Source organism: Dendronephthya gigantea, unplaced genomic scaffold, assembly GCF_004324835.1.
Source record: "Dendronephthya gigantea isolate DGI-Jeju-01 unplaced genomic scaffold, DenGig_1.0 000013F, whole genome shotgun sequence".
In the NCBI taxonomy this organism is placed as follows: domain Eukaryota; kingdom Metazoa; phylum Cnidaria; class Anthozoa; order Malacalcyonacea; family Nephtheidae; genus Dendronephthya; species Dendronephthya gigantea.
Window position 1 is genome coordinate 2,179,767 of NW_021163023.1, and position 25,266 is coordinate 2,205,032.

At 37.2% G+C, this 25,266-nt stretch overlaps 4 protein-coding genes across 10 annotated transcripts in view; all 4 read left to right on the forward strand.

Moving 5' to 3' along the window:
* Window positions 1-2,019: 2,019 nt before the first annotated feature.
* On the forward strand, window positions 2,020-6,665 carry LOC114519604 (HMG-box protein STE11-like). The gene has a single exon (XM_028539764.1). It carries the CDS (start codon window positions 5,194-5,196, stop codon window positions 6,190-6,192), a length of 999 nt encoding a protein of 332 aa, XP_028395565.1. The 5' UTR covers window positions 2,020-5,193; the 3' UTR covers window positions 6,193-6,665.
* Window positions 6,666-10,840: 4,175 nt separating this feature from the next.
* Window positions 10,841-12,821, forward strand: LOC114519525 (ribosomal L1 domain-containing protein 1-like). Its single transcript, XM_028539670.1, has 6 exons — window positions 10,841-10,893; window positions 11,110-11,252; window positions 11,522-11,636; window positions 11,712-11,860; window positions 11,993-12,091; window positions 12,299-12,821. The coding sequence occupies exons 1-6, from the start codon at window positions 10,855-10,857 to the stop codon at window positions 12,600-12,602; spliced, it is 849 nt and encodes a 282-aa protein (XP_028395471.1). The 5' UTR covers window positions 10,841-10,854; the 3' UTR covers window positions 12,603-12,821.
* A 251-nt stretch (window positions 12,822-13,072) lies between these two features.
* LOC114519337 (zinc transporter ZIP11-like) lies at window positions 13,073-15,938 on the forward strand. The gene is made up of 9 exons (XM_028539458.1): window positions 13,073-13,250; window positions 13,384-13,422; window positions 13,521-13,688; window positions 14,421-14,700; window positions 14,820-14,889; window positions 14,967-15,065; window positions 15,188-15,251; window positions 15,358-15,452; window positions 15,601-15,938. Exons 1-9 carry the CDS (start codon window positions 13,143-13,145, stop codon window positions 15,677-15,679), a joined length of 1,002 nt encoding a protein of 333 aa, XP_028395259.1. The 5' UTR covers window positions 13,073-13,142; the 3' UTR covers window positions 15,680-15,938.
* Window positions 15,939-16,161: 223 nt separating this feature from the next.
* The window catches only part of LOC114519458, a 48,651-nt gene continuing 39,546 nt past the window's right edge, over window positions 16,162-25,266 (forward strand). For all 7 annotated transcript variants that reach the window (XM_028539586.1, XM_028539584.1, XM_028539591.1 and 4 more), the window contains exon 1: window positions 16,162-16,691. The gene's annotated coding sequence lies outside the window, so the exon portion shown is untranslated. The remainder of the gene's footprint in view (window positions 16,692-25,266) is intronic.

Here is a 25,266-nt window from a genome sequence, read left to right on the forward strand (position 1 = left end):
AGCTAAGTTTATATCGTTAATTATAGGTTAGCTGGGCAAAAACGCGTTGGATCTCTCGAAGAGTAAGGGTTGCTTTCCACTTAGTGTTTTTTACATGCACGCAAGCATGTATACGAACGTAAAATTCTAAATTCTTATATATATATATATATATTTATTCTTATATATATGTTTGAAATAACTAAGTGATAAATTGATAGAACTTAGTTTTCCACATATTCTAGTACGCGTTTGTTGATCTAGACGTTTAACAATAGCATTTAAAAATTTCTGTGCGTGTACGTGCATATATATAACAAAACGCATAAGTGGAAAGCAGGCTTCAAACCCAATGCTTTAAACAAATTTTAAATTTGATCAATTTCACCATCGTGCGTACGTTTTGCGGAAAACGAGATACTTCTATATGCTAGCACTTATCAAGAAAAATCTAGAATATGTTTCATGAAAAATGCAATTTTTAGACGTAATTACAACGTTATTTAGTATAAGACAGACTCAGTATATATCCCTAACGGATAGTGCAAGTCTTCCAAGCCGGTTTACAAATCTTTGGAAAGTTATAAAGAAATATATATAGTTGTGTAATTGTTACGTTTTCTCAAGCGTATACGATTTGCCTTGACGATTTCGCCTTTGATACGATTTTGCCTTTACCAAGGCTTGACTTGTTATCACGAATGATAGGTTCAACAAAGATCAACTTATACATCGGAAGTATACTCTTTTTGGGCATTCAACCTGTTTCAGTGCGTCTGTTTATTGACTTTATTCTATCAATATTTCTTTCTGAGATACTCGATGTATAAGAGCACTATATATAGCATTGGGGTGAGACCTTCTAAAAACCTGACTACATCATACAGGCTTTTACTTAGTTCGTGATATTTTCCATGCAGCGACGTGATTTTCCGATCGAAGTACACCATCTTCTTTGGACGCAAATGCAGTGAGAGTGTGAGACAAACTCTCTAAATAGACTTTATAAACAGCTTTACCATAATAGTTCATGTGGAGTTTCGTGCATTGACTATAGACAAAGAATATGTCCCTAGACGATAAACGCCTGGATACAGGAAGGAAAAATTGTAGAGCTGATGAGGTATATCTAGTATTTACTATCAATTTAGTGGGTGTGACGATACAGACCAGTAATAGAGAATAATCTAGAAGCAACAAAACTATTCAGCACCTCAAGAGTTTTAAGTACACCTGACAACATGATTGTGGCTCAACTTGTTTATTTACAAAGCTGTTGAACGTATGAAATGAATATAAGTTTTCAGTAGTTCATGTCCGAATCGAGCCGCACAAAAGTAGCTTGCTTTTTGGCGGACAATGCAACGCCATATATTTATATATATTTATATATAGATGTGATGCTTATGTGCTTGTGAGAACAGACGATTATCGCACTAAGAGCACTTTTCGAAAAGTTTCGTAGACGTATTTAAGTTATTTAGGATCTGAATCCCAATCTCTTTTCTCAAATTTAACACCAATTATGTTTGCTTTGAGTATCATACTCGATGTTAGATTATTTTCTTCTTTTTTATTGCAACGCCCACAACCTCCTTTAAAGAGTTAATTCGCATCGCTTGTTTTGGCCTCAGCCTAAACATGTCAAAACATGTCGACAAATATACTGCAATTTAACAACTAAAAGAGCTTTTCATGTGAGTATAGCGTATTACGTTTGTCACTGATTCCATGCAATGCCTTTATTGAGATCATCTTTATATACATACATCTCTTACATGCATTTCAAGAGGCTAACTTGTAATGAATTATAACTAGCTATATACATACCATGTCTCATTCGAGGGAATGTCTCTACGTAAAATGGCAAATACCCCAAGTAATGTTTTGCCTCAACATTCAAGCCATATAACTTTCTAGTTAAGTGGGGTTTTTTCTATTGAAAACTCTATGAAATCCTTTCCAGTTCAACTGTTTTAGTCCGTTTAATATGTTATACAAATAGGTAAAGCATTGCATGTAGGCTAGAAATCTCACCAAACTCCGAATCCTGTTTATTAGTTGTTGTCAATATTTCGTAACTCATATGTGACACTAAAAAGGTTTTAAGATTTTCGTGCGTGCGTGCCGCGTGGCGTGTTCACTCAGACGTTAAAACGTGCTTAGTTACCATCGTTTGAAACATTTGACCTTGAATGGGGCATATCTTTGCATTCACGTGTAAAGCCTATAACACTGTGAGATGGGTTTTATCCATATGCAGAGCTCGTCAGATTCCCTGTTTAAGAAAGTTGCTCAGTGAAAAGTATCGATCGTATATACAAAGTCAACTATTTTTAATGATTACGTTTGGAGTTTAAAGAGATTTCCCTATTATGAATCATAAGTTCAAGACCCAATATGCAGCGTATAGCTATTAGCTAAACCTAATTACCTTATAATGTAGACCATGGCGTCAGCATGGTTGCACTATAAGTACAGACGCCTACAAGAATTGTATTCTGCAGAGAGCGAAACAATATGCATTGTGTCAGTAATCAAGGAAGTCGTTCAACCTCGGTTTTCGAATAAAGTGGGAAATTTTACTTCACTTATTTTCCCATGCATGCGAAACCCCAAAGGCGGTAGGCGGGTTCGGTCTTCGGTGTTTGGTGGTAAAGGGGATTCCCTCTCTTTTCTAAGGCGAGATAGACATAATCAGAATCCTAGCCCAGAAATCTATAATCTGTAGGGTGGGGCATCAATTTTAGCTTCCCTCTTCTCTCTCTCAAACCAATTTTCCGGCGAGCATGTAAATATCTCGTACAAGTTGGGACGTCAATTGATTTCATTTAACCGCAAAGGTCGATTAAGGTCATCTAGGAAGGCAGTCGAAAAGTGAGCCAGTAAACCTCGTGATATTGGCTTAATTTTTTTGCGTTGGTGGGGATTCTGGCGAGCGGCCATTTATCACATGAAACCGCTTATTAACTGGGCCATCATTCCAATTAGCAAGTTTCGATTGTTAAAAATTCAAATCTTGCTTTCTCGATCAAATCTCACTTTTTCAAATGGAGCTTTCTAAATAGCAACAAGTGTATGTTGATCACAGGAAAATACACGATGTTTTGTCTGCTGCGATAGGCCGCTTCGAATTGACCGCAACTAACCAAACTTTGCTCTAAGAAGAAGCCACAACAACATCTGAAGGCCCTTATAAGGAAAGATGGATGAATTTGGGCTTAAATTGTTTTCTATGTTCTACTTTGGTCTCTTTTCCTGGATTCTGCGAAAATGATATCTTCCCTGTTAGTCAAAAACTAGTAATAAATTAATATTACCCGACACTTTCCATTCCAGCACTTTCCATTTGTAAAAAAAGTATTGTTTTTTATATATTGTTTTGTGTAATGCGGAAAATATCGACTGTATAATCCGTAATATATTGCTCTGTTGTTGAGATAACCACTTTAAAATATGCATAGAACATCAAAATCTACTGTTATTTCATCTATTTGCTTCATTTTTATTTTTAAACGTTTCATAAAGAGCGTATTATATCAATGGTGAATATTATCGTTTTTTAATGATCACTTATGGTCAGAATGCTGACGCGCGTATGCAATATAATGCCGTCCAGCTATTTCCTAGTAAGGAACAAAAATGATCTTAATGATAATTTGCGACATTGATTTATTACATTGTTATAGAATATGAGCAGATATTATACGGTACTTAACAAAGTAAATTGTAACAATTTGATATTGCATTTACGCTGCATATATAATGCTGGTGCAAATATGGTGTTGTAAACAACTACAGCACGGCTGAAACGTTCGTGTGTGCTTCTTCCCGCTCTTGCGCTTAATCATAAAACATAAATTGAAGACTCCTTATCTGATCCACAAGGAAATATCCACTTTAAGCATTTATATCTTTGAATGAAAATCATTCAGTATATAAAAATTTTAATTGCCTTTTCATTAATTCTTAAAAGGCCAAAATGACGCAAGTTTGTGTAAACATTTTCCCACCAACAAAACACATCGTATTAACTTGAACTTTGCTTTCAAAATTAAGTAGGCCCTTAGGTCGGAAAGAGGGAGGTTTTCTTGCATATCTCATGCAATTGTTGAACTCTATTTAATAATAACAAAACTATTCAAAGAATCTGGCAAACTGCATGCCCTTTTCATGCATTTTTCTACCCAGAAAAAAACGTGTTTGCCCTCAAAGAAATTAATCTGGCTCATAAATAACTTTGATATCTTCACATTAAGACTAAAAATAATCTCTTCGAATCCTTTTCTTCAAAATTACATACAAGAGGGTATATAGTATTATGATAGGGTATATGTGACCTGGTATGCTTATTAACATATATTTATGTTCAAAATTGTATGAACAATTTTTCCAAATAGATATACCACCTGGTGTTGTAAAAATTGAAGGTTTCGTAATGTAAAGCGTACGACTATAGATGGATTTAATTTAGACCTTTATTTGGGCACCATCCAGGCGACAGGTTGGAGAATGGTGTAACCAATAGCTTTAATCATAGGTTAATTAGGTAAAATCTAGGATATCATGACATTAATTTCACGAAACTTTAAGCAGGAAATCTTGTACAACTTGGTTTTGTGTACTAAGCGTTTCCACGACAAAAACACAGGAAAGAGGTGGACCAATACGCCTGCATAGAATATTTTTGGCACGAAAAAAGTCCCTAATTGTTTGTGGTCTATAGCGTGGTCTCTTTCTAAAGCCACTGAATTCTGTCATCAGCCAGCTATGCTCTGTCATGACTCTATCTAATCTGCATATCGTAATTACAATTAATTTTCTGCGCCCGATGGAAGAGATAGCTAGATGCGTTTTCTCAATGTGACTCAACCTGGCCAACAGGTTGTCGAAATCCCAGCCCTCCTAGGATATAGATCTTACCTGTAAACGCCTACTCATCTTCTCATTTCGAAAACACTTGTTTCTTCACCCTCAGGATCTCTTTAAATTTAGCATTGGAATGTCAGTGCGTAATTGTTCCTGTCTTATAATGAGGCACTTCATATTCGCTTGGTAATTTAAAAAGAACATCACGCATGATTTTTTATCAAAACAAGTTAAAAAGCGTGTATCACAGCACAGCCGAACAGCTACGAGACGAAACTACGTTCGAAACACAATCGAACTAAAAAGTATTTATAGTTAAAAGGGACAAATTGAAACGGTAGAAAAATGGTTGAGAATCCCGAAGCAATGACGATGTTGAAGTCCTCCTATGAAGCGAATCCAGCAATTTCAGAAGCAGTCACGAACATACTCCATAGTTCAGACCTTACATCTCTCTCGGCGCTCGCACATCGAGACGAAACAAGCCGAGAAAAGGAGCCTCGCGTGAAGCGGCCCATGAACGCGTTTATGCTCTACGCACAGGTAGCCAGAAGAAAGGTTGCTACTAAATATCCGAATCTCAACTACGCCAAACTCAGCAAAACTCTTGGCAAGATTTGGCAAGTTTTACCCGAAGAGGAACGAAGACCTTTCATCCAAGAGGCAGAAAGATTGAGAACACAGCACAAGCTGAAACATCCCGATTACAAATACACCCCGAAGCGTTTGAAAGCGAAAAAGCATCATGGCGCTCCGATGAAAAAGGCCCGTTTGGACAACTTGAAACCTGAGGACCTCTTTAACATAATTCAAGCAAAATGTGACCCGGGCAGTCTTCAACTATCGACAAGCACCAGTGGATACCCGTTACGATACGAAGAACAGTTCCCAGTGTATTCTAACAATACTAATAATAATAATTTTGATAACTCGTTGTACCCAGGACAGGCATTTGATCCACTAGCACCACTGAATAACTTTGACTCTCAATTTCAAGGCCTCGAATATCTAGGCTTTCCCAACAGAAGGTTTAATAACGGATTCCACTCTGAAATGGCTACCAACAACGATGTAAAGAGCTATTTCCCTGATTACAACGACGGACAGTTATTAGACACCTTCAATAACCCAATTTCGCCGCTAACACCAAAACCAAGTCCCCTCAATTCAAACCAACCACTTTCCACGTTCCTCGCCTCAAAACCCGAAACATCAACGACGCTTACACCACTGACAAATACCTTCGGTGAAGGATTAAGCTTCTCGAAACTTATCGACCCGATCGAAAACATAAGCAGCTTTCTCGAAGGAAAATCACAGTTGCCTGGTTACGTGTCGATCTGAAACGCTCGCCTAAACTTGAATTATGACAAAGACATAGTTATATGAGAATCCTATCGCTCTGAAGATTAGACGAACAGCTTTGACAAGCTTCTATTTGTTTGTTCTTATGTAACAAATTAAGTAGTTTTGAGTTTAGATTCTTAATAATTAGAGAACTCATTGCTGATTATGTGTGTTAATGATCGAATGAACATGCAATTAATGAACAAAATAGATGTCCTTATATGAACAGCAAAGTATTTCAAACGAGCGGGCTCGCCGAAGTTAATTCACTGTAAGAATGTACATTTGTAGCATAGAATATACATAAGTCATAAAATGTATAGTGCTGGCACTATAAGTTAAAATGTTAGGGTAACTTAATTTCTTATCGGTAAATTCTTAGGATATATTAGTTTATCAAAATTTTGCTTAATTTAATAATGGAGTATGGGTTTAAGTAGCACATTTTCTCGATGCTGTGAGTAATGAAGTTTAGATTTTAACAAACAAAGAAATAAAGTTATTTAAAAGAACTGTTTATGATTCATTTATATCTTCGAATGAGAATAAATTGCTTTCTCTCATGTTGACTGTTGTGCCATATAATGATGTCATGTTTGCCATATGCAAAATTTCATTTGAGAGACTTTATAATGATTACCCTTGGCGAAATTTTATAATTTATCTATTTGAAAAACCTTATACAATGATTTTTCGGCTTTACGAATAGATTTTGATAGCTACAACTCAATAACTTTTATAGTTTATTATAGCAACGACACGTCGCCTTTCCATTTTCCTGTCGGAATCATGAGATCTTTATTGTCGTTATTGGCAATAATATCTCGTTATTAGCATCAATTAAGTTTGCCTATGATTCGACAACCCGTCGCGACAACCTCTTGTAACACGCCCAGAAATGTTGATTAAAACTAGTAATTATAAACTGTCACCTTCTATTCAATTGATGGAAATTCAATTCAATTCATCAATCCATCTCTTGGAGTAAATTTAGTGGTGCTGAATTGGGTGACGAAGCGTGTATCAATTCTACTAATGTGTACGAAATGTTTATTGACAGTTGAAGGGGTGTTTATTGAAAAAATAAGAGAATTTTTAAAATAGACCCTTCAATTACGGACAAGGCTAGAAGGATTAGTTCTCACTAGTGTTTCTTCTCGACGATAGTTGTACTTGAATATATAATTTTCCCGAACCATTGCCCCTTATATACAAGAGCTAGAAGTCGTATAATTATGGACTTCTTGCATGCATACGTTCATGATTTAAAATGGGTCTTAAAAATATCGATTAGTTGTTCCTACATAATATAGCTTTCCAATAGTACTAATCAACCATAATAGGTCATTATCAATTTGAACTATATACAGGAATCAGTTCTGACACGATATAGCATAATATATATCAACTAATCTCTTGAGGGTTCATGCATATTCAGTTGATCACTCCTTGGCTCAAATAGTGCCTATGGATGGCTTTTCCCTAGATATCTTCAGCAAGAACAGTCCATGTTCAAAATATCTTTAAAAAACTAGTCAAAATGATAATCATATTCTTGCATGATAAAATCCAAAGGTTTGAGCCAAGTTTAATTCATAAACTATCCAGCAAATTTCTTTGTTCGCGTGACATTTAGCAACGCCCGAACACTCCACCTCCTTCAACACCACTTAAGATGTTGTATTCTGGTTAGCAACAACTGTTATTAACCTAACCACTCTGTTATTATAACGATGTTTCATTAAGTAGGCGTGTTTGAACACTCGTAAATGACATTAATTCCTTCCGCTAATTTTTATTTTTTTAGCAAGAACATTTTTCCAGACTAATTTCATGGGAAGATGAGAGAGGGCCAGTTATAATACAATAAATGATATACTATGTAGTCGTTCTTCACCAGACATTATTCTGTATTATCTATGTATGTATGGTCTTTACCCAGTAAGCAAATCCAAGTAAAACTTTTGGCATGCAAGTATTCATAATTATACTATAATTAATTATTATTAAAGCCTTTGAAATTGGGCTTCGTGTCACCTAAATTTCAGTTTTGGAGACAATTTTGAATCTCACAAATACTTCTAAATTTAAAATAATGATCAATAAACAACACAATGTTCTCCAAATTCCGGATATTTGTTCGTTCCAAACCATCCTATCTGCAAATATTTAGTCAGTTTTACAAAGATTTTTTACATTAAATGTATTGTACGTCTGCTATACGAATTGCGAGGAAATTAAAGTGTCTCTATGTCTATCATCTGAGGAACTTACGAGGTTTTACAGAGCTGTCGTAACTTGTAAAATAAATCAGTCTTATGGCTTTTTGCCATTTCGATTAAATTATTGCAAAAACGTATGTTGTAAAAAATGCTATTTAGTTACAGATCAAAACCTGTGTAATTATATCACATGACACGGAACACATACATCACGCAACTTGAATGTCATGGACTAACTACCCAAACTATATGTTTTTCAACGGTCTAGGAACCTTAACTCATTTTTTTTCAATTACCCAAGTTGAAAAAATCGTACTTGACAACACAGCTGTATTAAGACTTCGTGTGCGAAAATACATGCGCTATTTTTATTTTCATTTTTTTTTCAATTTGAAGTACGTCAAAATTATTGTCATCAAAAATATTCCATTGCATTTCTTTAAGACCCGTCTTTCTTTTGAAAAATGCTTCAAAACTGTGTAGGTAGCGTGCTATGTTAGGCATTTGATAATCAGTTGAATTAGTCGATAATTTTAGGCGGCCCTCAATGAACTTGGAAATTATTTATATGCTTCGCTGACTGACGTCTAATTTTATCATTTAGAAGTAAATTTCTATATAGAATATAGTCAATACATTGAAACATGGTAGTCCAGACTATATATACCATGGGAGTCCAGAGTCGTACAGTGCTCAACAGCACGACTCTTTAAGCTTTTGTAGTTTGACATTTAAATCAGCCGTGAAAGAACGAACACTGTCTATAAATGCGAGGGTGTCTGCCTTGACTGTCTAATTATATATTATTTTATAATGAATTGAATTACCTTTTTTTTTGAATGAACTTTTTTTTGGTTTTTTTTGTCTGACTTAAAAATGGGAAAAGATTGCGTCAGACACTTCAAAAATCTTCTCGCCTATTCGAGCATTTCGCGTTTTTCGCGTCAGCAATATTCGAGCCCGTTGCAGGCAACAATGAACCTTCATTGTCTTCTCCGAGCCTCGTGCAAGAAAACTCGCGTTCTTTTGCTCTTGCCAAAAAAATAAAAAAGAGATACGTGACCTGCTATATCAACCTTTATCATCATTGATGTAACAGATGATTGTCATGATAACACTAAGCTATTCTTGGTGAAAAGTATTTGATATATTAGAACTGGTTGTAAAGCCGACTTCGAAATCACTTACTTGCTATGTTGAGACAAAGATTTGGCCGACAGAAATATTCAGTAGTTATCTCGTTACTCGTGTTTATACATCTGGGCCAGTTGTATAAAACTCGCTAACTTAGAAATGCACTCAGAAATACACGACTTTGATTGGCCAATTCTGTCCTTAACTACAGTTAAAAGTCAACCAGACTTTGATATAACTGGCCCCAGACCAGATTGTGGCAAGGCTTAGACCTAAGTCTCCATTAAGGCCTGGTCATGCCTAGTGTAGGCCAGCTTAAACAAGTATTGGGCGAGAAGAATGCACGATTAAACTACGAGAACTGGATGAGGGCCAGGCGTAGCGTAGGACAGGCTCACGTCTTGCAGTGCGAACACGGATTTAAACCCCGTCAGTTACACAATACTGGATTCACATGGGTCACGAAATCGTTTTAAGTTGTTTTACGGTATCTCTCTCCACAGAACTTCATCATTCAACCATGCTATCATAATTCTAGCAGAAAAACTCATTCTGACATGGCTAGTTTTCATGGCTTGAACATGCGAATCCCGTATAGTGTAAACAGGACCTTGGAAACACCAAGCAACGGGAAGGGTGGAATACGTCACATGGTTTCGGCCAAAAGAACGTTCACACGGATAAATGGTTATAAATATTTCTTAACAAGGAACACGGATGCTTCAGCTGAAGCCTAGTGAAGTACTTGCGTAAATGAGGAACGCGCAACGACTGAAAACGTGAACTTCCCAATGATCGTCTTGAGCTTTTGACAGCTCAGAGCAACTTGTAACAAGGCTGTAACAAAGCAGCAGACTTATTGCTATCTGGGTAAAAATATCATGTGCAGGGTGAGAGTTTATCTCTGTGTTTCAAACGCGTTTCCATGGGAAGTGTATGTAAGGATATATATTGCAAATGAAACAAAGAGAGTTGAATAGTTTCCTGAGTTCGATTAAAACTTAATACAAGGATGTTTTTAGTATGAAGGTTAGAATTAGGGATATATAGTTTGCCAGCCCCCCCCCCAAAAAAATGTTTCACCAATTACGTCAGATCTCCTCATGCGAGGTATGGATGACGTTGCATTTCTGTGGCACGTGATACATCAGAGGGTGGTGGTGTGATTGTTAGCTCAGTTGTTTTCAGAGGTGGGGCGTGTGTTGCCGTGCATCGTGTTGCACTCCCCCCGGAATAAGTGTTTTTTATTAAATTTTATAATTTTTTACATGAAGTACATCGTTTACGAAACACGTGTTTCAAGATGGCGGCCGTAAGAGAAAGCAGGTTGGATAAAAACCAGGTATTTTAGGAGCTTTTTCTCCTTTACTTAAATATATTTGACCGATTTGTCGAAAGGAATGCATTCCTCGGATATAGCTATCATTCTATCGCCATTTTATATGTAAATTCAAGAGATTCTAAAGAATTTATAGATATAAAAATATTGCTCAAGTTAGCTCAACTCTAAACTGAGTCTAAAAAGTCTAAAACTGATTCTTAATTCGTTTTATACAAGGTTGAAATGGCCGTTCCAGCGTTATTGAAGTATCTTGCGACGACAAGAAGTAACGAGATACGTTTACTGAATGAGAACGAGCTAATATGGTTGCAGCTGGCACTAAAAAAGATCCCACAGGCGAACAAAAAACCGAAAAGGATGTATGTATATTGAAAATGAAACATGCTGTCTTTTGCCAAGTGATTTTACACTTCAATTAGCCAACATCACAAACTCTTGGGAGGACCAGTGACAACTAATTGTTTTGGAAAAGAAGCACAAAGTTTGCCTGCTTTCTTCAACAAACTATATGATGCACTGTCGAATTGTCAATTTTACTATCACCAGTCATCTACAGTGGCCAATAGACCTGGCATGCTTGAAAAATAAAAGGGAAAAGGTTCATTGATTTGAATATCATTCATTCCAGAACTCTGCCACATTCGCTGTATTCAAAAATCACCGATGTTTGCCTGTTGTCGAAAGAGAAAGGTTCACAAGTTAAAGAGTTCTTGGAAAAGAATGGAGTTCATACAATAACTAAGGTTTAGTAAAAAAATGTAGAGTATTAAACTGTTGGTCTTGTTCTCACAAATAAAACAACTTTCTCTGTTTCACAGGTGATTCCAATAAAGAAACTCAAAACTCATTACAAGTCGTATGAGTCGAGAAGACAATTGCTGGCGATGTATGATGTATTTTTGTGCGACAGTAACATACACCACATATTGCCAAGGTTACTGGGCAAGGAGTTCTATCGCAAGAAAAAGTTAGTGCTTTGATATTTGAAGCGAAAACTTAGAACTTTTCAACTGAAAGCATGGCTTTGGGGGCTAAAATTTCTGTGAATTCTATAGATTTTATGAAACCTGTGTAATCACTGATAATGCCCTTTTTTTAGATTTCCAATACCAATCAATTTAGGCAAGAAAAATATTGCTGAAGAAATTAATGGAGCATTGCAATGTACTTTGATGTCTGTTGGACAAGGATCCTGCAGGTACTTTGACATTTAACTCTCCTTTGCTATGTTTAAGACCCAATCACAGTCCTAGGGTTAAGAGCCCACTCTATGAACATCTAATATTCTCTATAATGATGTCAAACACAGAAAGCCTTGCACCTAACATAAGCTTTGCTTGGTTTGCTGAGAAAAGCTTGATTTTTGTGAAGCAATCTCACTGACAACAATGGCATCTTTTTTTAGCGCAATCCGTATTGCTCATTCTGGAATGAGCCCAGAGGAAATTGTTACAAACATAATGGATGGCGTAAGTGAAATCACAAAGGTAATTCCTCGAGGTTGGGCTAACATTCAGTCAATGAATATCAAGTCTTCCAATTCTATTGCTCTTCCGATCCATACCTCGCTGCCGGACAATATTGAGGCAATTGAAGTGGAAAACTCACAGGCAAAAAAGAGAAAGATCAAGGACAAAACGGAAGCTGGGAAAAAGAAAAAGAAGAAAGTGGCCAAAGATGAAGATGATAGCAATAAAGATAGCGATTGAGATGATACCATAGAAACTTTAGAAGAATTGAAAGAGTTGATACTAGAGATGTGAGAGAAATGAAGAGACAGACAATTCAGCATATTCAAAGTTAATCACTTGTTTTTCTCAAAGACAAGTAGGGATAAGGGATATACACTTGTCTAAAATGTCTATGTATTATTCAATTTAGTGTGGGTTTTTTGCTCAACTCAAACTTCTTATAGCAGTAAAAATGCAGTCAGAAAAATGCTTGACTGTTTATAAACAAAGTTTTACGTCATGACCTATTGTCTATGGAATAGTTTCCCAAGCACCCCAGCGCGCTTAGTGCTTTCTCCGCGAAGTATTTCTTAAAGAGCCTGGGAACGAGGCTGGTGCAAACGATGGTTGATGTCTGCGACTGTTCACCGGTGAGGCAATCGACGGCAAGAGGAAAAATAAAACGGGAAAAAAGTTGTCATTTTTAAGAGCGACAAAAAGAGCGGCTGTCAAAGTGGAGTCAGTTTGGATTTTGGAAGGATAAATATTTTGAAGAAACTTTATATAACTTTGTAGAAAATGATCGCTGGTTATAATGCTGTAGTTCAAACATTTTTAGGAACTTTATTAACGTGGGGATTAACAGCTGCCGGTGCTGCTTTGGTTTTTGTTTTTGATGGCAAACAGGTCTAAATTTTTGAAGTAGTTTTGAATTTCTTTATTTTTCTTCATTTTGTTTACATTTCGTCATTCGCTTGTGCATATTTTGTTAGGCTTTTTATTTTGTTAACTTGATATCGTGTGATGTGTTCGTTTTTAGCGGAAAGTCCTGGATGGTAGTCTTGGATTTGCCGCCGGGGTAGGAAAATTATTGTCGTTTATTAAAACATTGATTTGATCTGTGTACATCGAGTATAAAGTACAAATTATGAGCAAATTGTTTTTTTGTTATACAAGGTTATGACGGCTGCTTCGTATTGGTCATTACTTGCCCCAGCCATAGAAATGGCCTCACAGTCTAATATGTATGGTGAAGATGGCCAATATGCGTTTGTTCCTGTGGCAATTGGTTTCTTAATGGGAGCTGCATTTGTTTATTATGCTGATGTTTTTTTGACATATCTGGTTAGTTATTGCTCCTTTTGTGTCACCACAAGTGATAGTGGGTGGGTTAGCCTTAACCCTTAAACTGTGGTATCACTTAAGAGGCTGTAGAGCATTATAGCTCTGGGGCCGGTTGTATGAAGGCTGGATAGCGCTATCCACCGGATAGTGTTTTTTTCAACTGTTCTAAAAATGCTCAATAAAAAGCGATAAAATTTCATTTTTGGAACCAGCAATTATTAAAGAGGATACTAGATTTAGGAATACTAAGATTTAATCAAAGTTATAGCAAATAACGGGCGATTTTTAAGTGATTAAAAAAACCACTATCTGGTGAATAGCGCTATCTGGCTTTCATACAACCAGCCCCAGCATTATAGCTCTGCATTATAGCTCTGTGTTAGCTGTGCACTTGCTTTGTGAAAAGAGTTGTCTTGCAGAGCCATCTGAAAGAGATTAGTACATTAGACCATTCATTGCCAGCGCTCGCAATAATGTGTAAAATCATCTTGCTTTAGACAGGGTAAATAGTAAAATAGGGTATACACATGGTCAGGAAGACCAGTTAACCAATTAAGCACCAACACTCATATCTTGATCAGAGAAATGTCCTGCATGAGTTTCACAGTACTAACAATGAAGTTGGTTGCATCAGGGTGGAAATGTAACTCAATGTGTTAAAGCGATCTGGGATAAAGCTTATTTTGTAATCATTCACATCATCTTGAATTGTTTTCATGTGTTCTCTTAAAGGGTTATGACTCTGGTGATGTGAGCGATTTTTTCCTATCTGGTCAAAAGGAAGAGAAAAATGGCTTTGACAATGGCAGCGTAGTAAATGGTAGATCTACGTCAAGGAAAAAACATGATGATACGTCAATAAACATTGTTCAAAGAAGAAAAAAAACAAATTCGGAGGATGACGTAGTTGGGAATACCGACAGTAAATTGCCCGAACAAGAGGACAATATCAAAGCAAATTGGAAGAAAATATTTCTGCTCATAGTTGCTATAACTGTCCATAATATTCCAGGTATATTTTGGAAGTCCTGTTTGATTCAAAGACATTGTAGAGTAAAGGGTTTGGCAATATATCTATAGGCCTAGCAGGTGGGTCAACATGAACTAAATTATAATTTGTGAAAAATATAGAGGGTCTTGCTGTTGGTGTTGGTTTTGGTGCAATTGGAAAGAGTCCATCAGCTACTTTGGAAAATGCAAGGTAATTGATAAACTGTATAATGCAAGTACAATAATATGAATAATGTTCTATACATATATGGTGTTTCAATCATATAGGAATTTAGCAATTGGTATTGGTATACAGAATTTCCCAGAAGGACTTGCAGTAAGCTTACCATTAATGGGCTCTGGTCTTTCACCATTAAAGAGTTTCTGGTAAGTTGGGTGTCAAATTGTAAACTAATGGTAAACATTACCTGAGATTCGTGTAATATTTATCAAGTACTATGGTACACTTTGAGAACTACAACTGATTTTACTTTTGGTGTCTTCGAAAGGTATGGTCAACTCAGTGGTATGGTAGAACCACTGGCTGGTATATTTGGTGCATTCGCTGTGGTGGTAAGTTAAACACAATTTATATCAGTAATCTCAACAGTGGTCATTTAGTTTAAGCATTATCTCCTAGCTTGCCGAACCAATCTTGCCATATATATCTATCTTCCAGCTTGCCGAACCGATTTTGCCATATGCCCTGGCGTTTGCTGCAGGAGCTATGATTTTTGTCGTTGTCGATGATATTGTACCTGAAGCTCAAACAAGGTAAGAGATGCATTATTGAATATATTTGAGTTCTTTAATAAACAAAAGCTTTCTTTTAAGACCGGTGTTGCAAAATCCTGGCTATGCCTCTGCTATATTTGACATAATATTGTACTTTTTGGAAGCTAAATTTTCCCGGTTATTGTAGTGGCAATGGTCGTTTAGCATCGTGGTTTACGATTCTCGGCTTTATTGTTATGATGTCGTTGGATGTCGGTCTTGGGTAATGAATAAACCATACTAAAAAGAGAATAAAAAGAAACCTGGTACAATTGCTGATAACTGTAGGACTTGACACACGAAACGGCCGTTACCTGGGACAATAAATATCCAAGCTACGACTTTCAAATTTACTGAAACAAGTTAAAAAAACAACTTCGGAATGCAATGCAAACAGTTAGCCAGGTTTAAATAGAATAAATATGAGTCATTGTGTACGTACATCAATCGCTTTGATTAAATCAAATATTTATAAATATAAATATGTCGGGGAAACGTTTTGTACTTCTTTTTTACTTTGCGAGTTGTTGTTCATGTTATCGGATCCAATTCACTTCTGATGGATGTTTTATAGTTCGTTGACTTGCAATGTTACGGGCAGACCCAAAGGTAAACCAAAGCAGTGCTGCTTTATCAGTAACTGATTACATTCAATACGTCAGAAGTGAATTAGATGAAATCACTCATCCTTTTGAATGTGATGGTCCCAATGGGTCCACCAAGATAGCTGCCATAGCTTATGATTTTGGACGAAACGCGACAAGATAATAAAACGAAATTCATGACAAAGAAAGGGGATTAATAATTGAAATCCCGCGGGCGTCGTATGTCATGTTTTTACCTTTTTACAATGGCGAATTAGCCTAATTTCAAAAGTCAAAATTCACCTCGTGCTAAACAACGCCTGCCCATTACAAGACGAGAGAAGATGAAACGAAGTTCGCTCAAACAAAGCAGAACTTATTCTAACATCACATCCGTGATTTTCATCAAATCCAGTGGGAAATACGATGAATTGATAATGCAAACGGTGGACAAAAACTTTGTCTGGAATATTTCACGCGAAGTTCTTTATCTCAGCCGTATTTGTTGAGTTAAATCTCGCGTTCGCTATTGGCATTGAAAGTGAAATATTATGGCATTCCCTTCAAGGCAGTGGACAGCATTCTATGAACATCTTATGATCTTAACTTGTGCATTTCTGTTAAACAATCGAGGTTATATCATGCCGTCGTAAAGGTAAGCTGGATTTTATTATTTAACGTATAAAATACCTCGCTGTTCTGTCGAGAGCTCATGTAAGGAAATAATGATTCACGCTTTCGACTCTAAAGTACGAATGATTCATTGATGTTTTGCCAAACGTTTGGTAACAAATGCTACCAGTCAAAAAGTAGCAATGGTATTAAATGTCACAATGTCTAATACAACCTGGAACTCGGGGCAAATAACTCTTACAACTAGAAGTTTTAATATTAAATTCTCGCATCTCTGCATATGGGGGAAATCCAGCAAGAACAATAGACAATACCACAATACACGATAATAACAGTCAAGATACGCGAAATGGGATATGAAACTAAACGAAAACAAGCTGGGAAATATCATTTAAACTTATCAGAGTTTCGGATAGATGCAAAAGAGGGCCTATGCCACAATATTCATTCATATTGTTCAGGGTGGAATTTAAACTTATGTTCATACGTTCACATACGCCAGGGTACGAATCGTATACGACAAGATCGCATAGTATAAATAGGCCTTTATAGAGAGACTAGAGAGCTATATCCCAGAATATCGTTATACTTCGGGCCCCTGATTTAACCTGGGAATTGAATGGGCGTTTTTCGTACTACAGCACGCGGAAAACCTGGGAACGATGGTCTGATGGTCTAGTCTAGACCCAGGGCTTAAACTGTCACTAGCCACGGTTCTATTGTAGACGGGTGCTCGCTCAAAATGTATTTCCAAAGTTGTAAGTCGTGTCGAATCACCTAAATGAATTTATAGCAGCATATCTAAAGTGCTGTTTGATGAGAGTACCTTGAACCTAATGTTTCGTATTGTTTATAAATAGAAAATAAAGCTTATCAAGTGATCACCAAAGTAATGTAACTAATATTTTCCACGCATGAAAAGTTCAAATTTCGAAGCAGAATATTAATATAATCATTGAATCAGCATTAACACATAACCATCATCACACACGATCATTTTAAGTTGGTTATTAAATAAATCCGTGCGACACTTGTTAATTAACGACCTGTTAATTGCCTTCGAATCGCCTGGTACAGAATGCTAATGCTCTTTTTCACAAATCGCATTTCTCTAAACGTTGAATGATGAGTCACTCATATTTGTAAACAGAAGGAGGTGCAGCTAGACTGATAGTTAACTGAGACTTATCGTGAACGCAATTGAACTGATAATAAAACTGACCTCACATTTATTTTGAACCTAAATTAATCACGACGTTATAAATTAAAATCGATGATGAATTCGACCGGCCTGATAATAATTTGATGTTGCACAGAGCTGCAAAAGAAGATATAATCATTTTTGGACAAGTGGCCACCTCCGTCCTGTTCTTGCTAGAATAAATATCTTCGTGATCCTTATCAGCACTTGACTGAGAATTGACATGTTTAAATTTTTCATCTTACATGGAACAGACCGTGAGAAAGAACCACCATTAAGTTAGGGGTTCTTAATCTAAGAGTCGAATGTACTCTGGAGTGGAAACTGGAAGCCTGGATCAAATGACAGACACGTGTGGTTTCTCGGGGACGCTGAGGGAATCCTCTTGATGCGATATCCCATTTGTCTCTCTGAATTTGAATATCATGACATCAGTTTGGATAATTGCCGCTGTTCAGTAACTCCATGAAAAATATATATGATAAAATAACTGAGGCAGACGCCGTTGATTAGAAAACAGGTTATTCTTGTATAATCTTCCTGAAAACTTCAGTTCAGTGACGTTAGTAAATCTTAACAAGATTATATAGTTATTTGTGTAAAAAACCTACCAATTTTAGTGCAGCAGTCACTTATTTCCTCATCTTTCTTCAATCTGGATTTAATCTGAGTTGACACAATCCATATTTTCTATCATAACCCTATAAGTCTATATGTATATCCCTATATATCCTACTTCTTATCCCTATATATCCCTATATATCCTATTCAGCTTTCATGTACAGTCGCTCCAGTGACAACCAAGGTGTGCTCGGCGATCATAGATCTAACTTGAATGGATTTCGTGAAATCTATGTAAACACACCTCTCTCTAAAAATTCGAGATCTATTTACATGCATCTATGGTTTGAACTTTGTTTCCTGCGGAAATGAGTTTGAGATCTTTGGTTGGGCTCCCATACATAAAGATTCCAATTGGGAGTCCGTTTACCGGTCCGGGTTTCGTCTCGTGCCATGAGGTCGGATATTACATAAGAACATCAAACGTTTAAACAAGTGATTAAACGGAGAATCAGGAGGTTGTCACAACTCGTGTGTATGGTGCGAAAGACGTACAAGCATGTTGAACAGTTTAAGACAGAGGTATCGACGAAGTAGGTCCGTGAACGAATACGATTTTCAGCCACACAAAGCCGACGTCCATGGCAAATCTATATTTTCGCTGTTTAGCCGAAAGTCGAGTTTTCACAGGGTGTCAAATCCGTACTCTACGCAACGCGTTCATTCTGAGCCGACACGGCGTCGATTCAGTTCGGGATTACAGCTGAGCAGGTCGAAAAGCAACAGCGTTAAGAGAAAATGCAGTTACGAAACGATTTCTAGCGCAGAGTCGACGAAATCCCTAGGAAGTCAGGACTTGGATTTTGTTGAAAGTGATAGTTATCAGTTGCCAATGCCCATGGATGTGCCCGGCGAGTCGCGTCGATGTGACGAAATCAACTCGACGCCATCTTCTCCCGGTTCACCCAGGCGTTTGGCAATTTGTGCAGAGTTGGAGAAAGACACGTTCATGGAGAACGGGGAAAGTTTGCTTACTGGCCATAAGAATCTGGTCGTACGCGATTATCTGGAAAACTATGCGTATATTTAGATGAAAATGATAACGAGCGTTAATTCTCATGGCCGTTTTTCGAACGGAACGTCTCCTTTTACGAACGAACAGCGCTTAGTATAACGACACGTGTACCTGTAGTTTAAGACTGTAAACTAGTCTAACAGTTTTCAAAAGATTCTGCTATGTGAAGAAACTACGTTTCTGGACTTTGGAACTCTAAATATGTCATTTACCTTAATCGCCGGATTACAAGATGGCTTTGAGAATGTCGGTACTCAAGTCGTGTGGGAGAGCTGTTTACAAGTTTGTAGAAAAGTTTAAGAAACAAAGCGGGAAACAGTGACAAATATGAATAGTCTGTTGTACTGAATTAGTTCTAAGAAGCCGGGTTATGTGTATAAATATCATGTGTATAGTTTTATCAATCCGAATAGTTGAGCGATAAGGTTCTGAGTGTGTAGCATGAAGTTCACCTTATCTGATGTGAACTTAAAGATGTTTTTTTCTTCATCTTCCTCGATGCATATTCACGTAGAAACTTGTATGGTAAAAATTTTGAGTGCATAGTACACATGTATACACTATCTAAGCAATATGGAACGCCAGTAACGATCGCTATTCACGAACTTAGGTGCTGACAAAATGTAATCCTAAAGACTTAAGTTCTCCCCAGATATCACAGGGGGCAAAGTAAGCTCGATTCATGTCGATTAAACTTAGGCTTGTTTTCCTGTTCATTCGTACAGCGAAGCGTTTCCTAATGCTGTAAACTACGACTGGTTGCTTCGACACAGCCAGAGACGCATGGCGTTGAAATAAAGCTATACGATCCAGTGGGAAACAGGCATTGTAGTTGAGTTCTTAAATGCCACGTTTTTCAAGAGGTATATTTTAAGGCTTTGTTTGAAGTGCATACCATCTGAAACTTGTTAATTGTATATAGAGTTCACAAGTTGTAAATCCTGAATGTAATTTGCTTCTATGGAGTAGTGTTATAACCTGTAAATACTGATAAACGCAGGTTCCATAATCTTAAGTTCGGTTCTCATATGTCATTGATCGTCGGTGCTGTTTGAAACCGATGAGGTTCATGGTACCTCAGGCTGTTTGTTCAAACATATTACCTATTATTTGTATCAAATGCAATATGTATAATAAATCTTTTAAATTGGTTTGATGGTGACTAGTTTTATGAAGTCTATTTTCACGATCAGATCAGGTATGGAAATCACAATTACCAAGTAAGGTGACAACATTTCCTGGTTCGTCACCTTTGAAGACGTGCATCTAATGGACGATGGAATTGCCTACAGTTATAGCATGCATTTAAAGATGATATGCCAACTCAAGTTGGAAACAGATTTTAGAATGAGCTATTCTTACAAGCTCGAGCAGTATAGAATGAAAAAAATCTTGTTCATTTCGTTAATGCCATAAGTCTCTTTGAGAGTTTGAGTGTCAATTGACCCGTCCCCAATGCGCAGGCCATTAAAGATGCATTTGAAAAATGATTAATGTGTTAACCATATAACAATATTTTACTAAATTTATGAATCTCTGCACGCTAATGGTATACTTGCAGGCTTTAAACGTGCACTTTTCACCTTTAACACTGCACTTGTAAAGGTATCCTGCTTTAAATCTTTATTGTCTCCGACCAAATCTGATGCATTGAGCCGAGGAAAGATGCTATCAGTTCCAATCTTAAGATCTAACTGCTTTTATAAAAAGTAAATTTGCTTAGTCGATATCGTGAAGAGTTCTGACCTCTGTAACCATGGCAGTTCCTGCAATCTTGGCGCAATTTTTAATGTCTTTCTTTGAGGTTTTTATCTTTTCATCTTAATAAGAGTACTCTCGACGTAGTATTCTAAATATTCTGCACAGATAAGGCCATAAATAACAATAGCACTTGGTAAGATCTTCAAGTGAATATTCCTCATAACCCTTGTATTTTTTATCCCTGAAACCTAATCTTTCGTCTATATTTATGTCGGAACCATCCTGGTATAAACTTTTAAAACTAACTGACCGTCCACGTTCCATCCTTATTTCTCGACTCTCGTTGTTTATACATTATCCCGAGCCCTAAATGGTAGGCGATCTTCAGGAAAATTAATACCTTGGTTGGCTAGACACGAATTGCTCTGAGCTCTTATGTTATATATCTTCTATAGATGACAAAGTCCTGCATGGGCACCCGTTCGTACCCGGAGGGCATGCAGTCTCATTATTGGCAACAGCACTCACTATTGATTAAGCTCTAAAAATATAGATTTTGATTCCCTTTTTTCATCCACGCACACCTTTCCTTGGGAAAAAACCACTATAACCAAGCGAGTGTGTGTGAAAGTCTTTCTTTCAGTCAGTTTCTTTCAATTTTACATGCGTTTCTCGATCAGTTTAACATTTTGCGATAGAGCTTTGGCTGTTGTGTTGGGTTTTGTTTTTGCCCCTCTATTCTTGTCCATATCTAGAACCAGCCATTGTCTCCTTGTATTCAATTCTTGCCGGGCCTGAAGCCCTGAACGCAAGTCCTCTGACCCGTTTTGGCTCCGGCTAGGGTGAGGTGCCATGCCGAACCACCCTTCGCCCCCCCTGTCGTCGCAACTGATAATATCAATCTCGACAATCTGGTCGGATAAAGATGGACATCTTAAGGTTTTCCGGGGTGAGAAGTTTAATCGTTCTCCCTTCGGCTGTCAGACGATGTATAACTGTTGAAATCCTTGTGCATACCCTGGCTAAAGCGGTAACATGAGATGTTTGAGAATTTCCCCAGCAACTTTCGATGACCTCATTTCAAAGCGTCTTTTCACCAAGTTCGTCGAATGCATATGCCCATGAACAATTAGCATCGTAGCTCTCGAGTGTCACAAAAACAGGCCAGGTAATTGCATGTCGTGGTCTTCCTTGATAAAATACCTCGCATTGTCTGTGGCAGTGGAGCCATGTGCCCGCTAATGTTGCCTAAAAGATGAGTTTGAAATTGGCGTATTCAGAAAGCACTAGAACCGAGTAAAGGTTTTGGGCCGTCTACGTCTGAAACACAAATTGTTGAAACGTTTTAAAAGCGTTTAGCTGCAATGCAATGATTTATGTTACAGAAATGATTTATGTTATAAATTTTCTTATGTACTCTTAAAGATGATTGGTGTCATTACTGATGGATAGACAAAAGGCAACTTTTTTTAAAGTTTCTAGTGGCTTAGGAGAATGCTTCACATATTACAACTAATAAAAATAGTTTTAAACTTTCCCAAGAAAAAAAAAGCCCAGCCCGTTACAAATTAGGCTGAAAAAGCAAGTGTCTCATCCGTGATAGAGTTTTTCCACTCAGCCATCATTAAGAGGTGCATGTCTCAAAACAGAATGGCTTGTGTCGGTGAAACAGAATTGTATTGCTTTCTTTGTAAGTTGTGCAAAAGGTTTTGTAAAAACGCCCCCTGCATGTCGAGCTTGTCTTCTATACTGTGTTCCTTGTTGAATGCTTTTCCAAAAGTCGTTTTCTTTGTCACATCTTATCAGTCGTGAGAGAATTTTAATCGGTTGTCCTTTTGTTGAAGTGGTAGATTATTTCAGAGCGTCTACATTTCGTAATTCACCGCCCAACGTACTTTTGAAAAGCCGCAAATCACAGTGCTTCTCGAATGTTCTAAGGATTATACACAACAGCTTATTTAAAGCCTTATTAGCTATACGATTTGCACAAAATTGCGTTTTCAGTTAACGCTGGAAATGTCACTCAAAATATTTCAGTTTAGTGTTAACGAATGTAGTTTGGGAAGTGGAAATTTTGCGTCGTTGTATATGTTGGTTTGCTGCCTTTAATACTACGTACGTAGAGAGATAAAGAAAGATTTGAGGTGAAGGTTTGGCTGTCAACGTGTATTTTACTTTGTGAGCTCAGAATGCTAGCACGTGAAGGCTTGCGCGCGATATCATTCAGTAAGGTCCCGTTTCATGTAGGAACACGAAAACGCTTAAAATTCCAGACACTAAATCACAGACTACGACGATTTTTTAATCTCTGATCCGCCATCATCCGGTTGAAATGGTTTAAAAACGTTGACATGGCATTTAAAGGCGGTTCAAACCTTCTCGAAAATTTTGAAAAGGCCCCAAATGAGTTGGTTAAAATGTACAAACTGTTGACGAGCCGTTTAATATAATGTGATTCCGTAATTTGATTTCGAAATCTCGAGCGTGCGTTCGCCAGTCAAATGTTTGGAATGATAGTTTAAACCATCCAAGCCAATTAACTAACAACTTATAAATCAGATTTGTCTCGAGTTAATCGTAGCATAAAAACAACAACATGATAAGGCTGTTGACTATTAGTTCAAAAATGCCAATTAACTCGAATACCGTTGAACACCGTTTTTTTTTATTTGGCTCATGAACGAGATTTCCATTGCAGAGTCTTAATAATGTACATTTTGAACACGCTGACATTGCGTCGTCAATCAATTTCGCTTCCGGAACACAAATTGCCGGATGTTTAGCAGTTCATGTCATTGCATGATTTTGATGCAATCCAAACACATTTGAAATTAAACATCCACATGCAGTGGCAATGCGATACGCGCGCTTAGAACGTTGCCGTTATATACAGGTATATATACTGTGTCATCGTATCCCTATACCCTTACCTTCGACATCAATTAGGTTGGGATTAAACTGAGTGGAACTCTGGAATGGCTCGATTCAACGTACTTGCACGTACCCTTAACAAGATGTATTTTTTAACCGTTATTGTCTTGATCCAAGAGCTAAGCGCGTAGATTAGAAGCGATGATTGTTGCCACGAATTTAATCGTGATTTTTTTACAGTTTAAGCACGAATTCTTATCTGCTGTTTGCACGAAACGCGTTAGATTTGTCTAAACTTTGCCACAACTTAGAACGATGTCCTGTTTGTGAGTTTGGCATAGTTTTCTTTCATTCCTGCTCAAGTGCACTTCGAAAATCTCTCGTAATCTTCCTCATGCATTCACACGAAGCTAGTCGGTCATGAACTCGTGATGAAGACAGGTTTACACTATCATGCGTCAGATGTATAAAGTTCAACACGTACCGTTTATCGAATATAGTCTATATTGATTTCGTATCGCTGTCTAAAAGCCTAGGATGCCAAAATTTTAAAAGCTTATATCTTAAAAATCGACCCAATCGTGTCGTGTTGACAACTGCGTTCAATGGCTTTTTCAAACATCAAAAGGTATACATTTCACTTTTGGAAAGTTGTCAATATTTTGAATATATAAAATATTTTGGGGTTTTTTCACCTGGTGACAATGATTTTTGCGTGATACTTTTGTCTGCGCAATAACTTTTTAGTCAAAAGAATTTACTTAAATATAAGGCCAGCGAGTTCAGTTCAGTCTTTGTTTGGCTCCAATCGCAATAATTGTCCATGATTACGAGTTTATGTGTCACAAAAACCAGAGCGATTGTTATATGAAAACCCAGCTGTGTATTTATCAGAACTCTGTATAAAATAACATCAACCTATACGGTATAGCTTCGTCCCTTCAAACTCCCGCTTGTCCAGTCAATGTAACATTGGATATTACCGGATTCGTGATGTCCTCGCTTATGGATTACTTATATTTCTTAGATATCGCTAATTAATGGTACGTACATGCGTGTATTAAATATCAGACCGACAACGTACATCAACGGAGAGACTATCTCCATTGCTCGCTCGATAAAACCCCTTGAGATGCAAGACGTTTTGTCTTGGTCGTGCAGCACAACGCAATCACATTTAGCGCAAAA

What these genes read in the sequence shown, in the direction of transcription:
- LOC114519525 (XM_028539670.1), top strand. Translation starts at nt 10,855, where the DNA reads ATGGCGGCCGTAAGAGAAAGCAGGTTGGATAAAAACCAG. An exon ending in GAGTTCATACAATAACTAAG is followed by an intron (nt 11,637 to 11,711) that starts GTTTAGTAAAAA and finishes TCTGTTTCACAG; the next exon opens with GTGATTCCAATAAAGAAACT. An exon ending in GAGTTCTATCGCAAGAAAAA is followed by an intron (nt 11,861 to 11,992) that starts GTTAGTGCTTTG and finishes CCCTTTTTTTAG; the next exon opens with ATTTCCAATACCAATCAATT.
- LOC114519604 (XM_028539764.1), top strand. Translation starts at nt 5,194, where the DNA reads ATGGTTGAGAATCCCGAAGCAATGACGATGTTGAAGTCCTCCTATGAA.
- LOC114519337 (XM_028539458.1), top strand. Translation starts at nt 13,143, where the DNA reads ATGATCGCTGGTTATAATGCTGTAGTTCAAACATTTTTAGGAACTTTA. An exon ending in TCACCATTAAAGAGTTTCTG is followed by an intron (nt 15,066 to 15,187) that starts GTAAGTTGGGTG and finishes TGTCTTCGAAAG; the next exon opens with GTATGGTCAACTCAGTGGTA. An exon ending in GTACCTGAAGCTCAAACAAG is followed by an intron (nt 15,453 to 15,600) that starts GTAAGAGATGCA and finishes CGGTTATTGTAG; the next exon opens with TGGCAATGGTCGTTTAGCAT.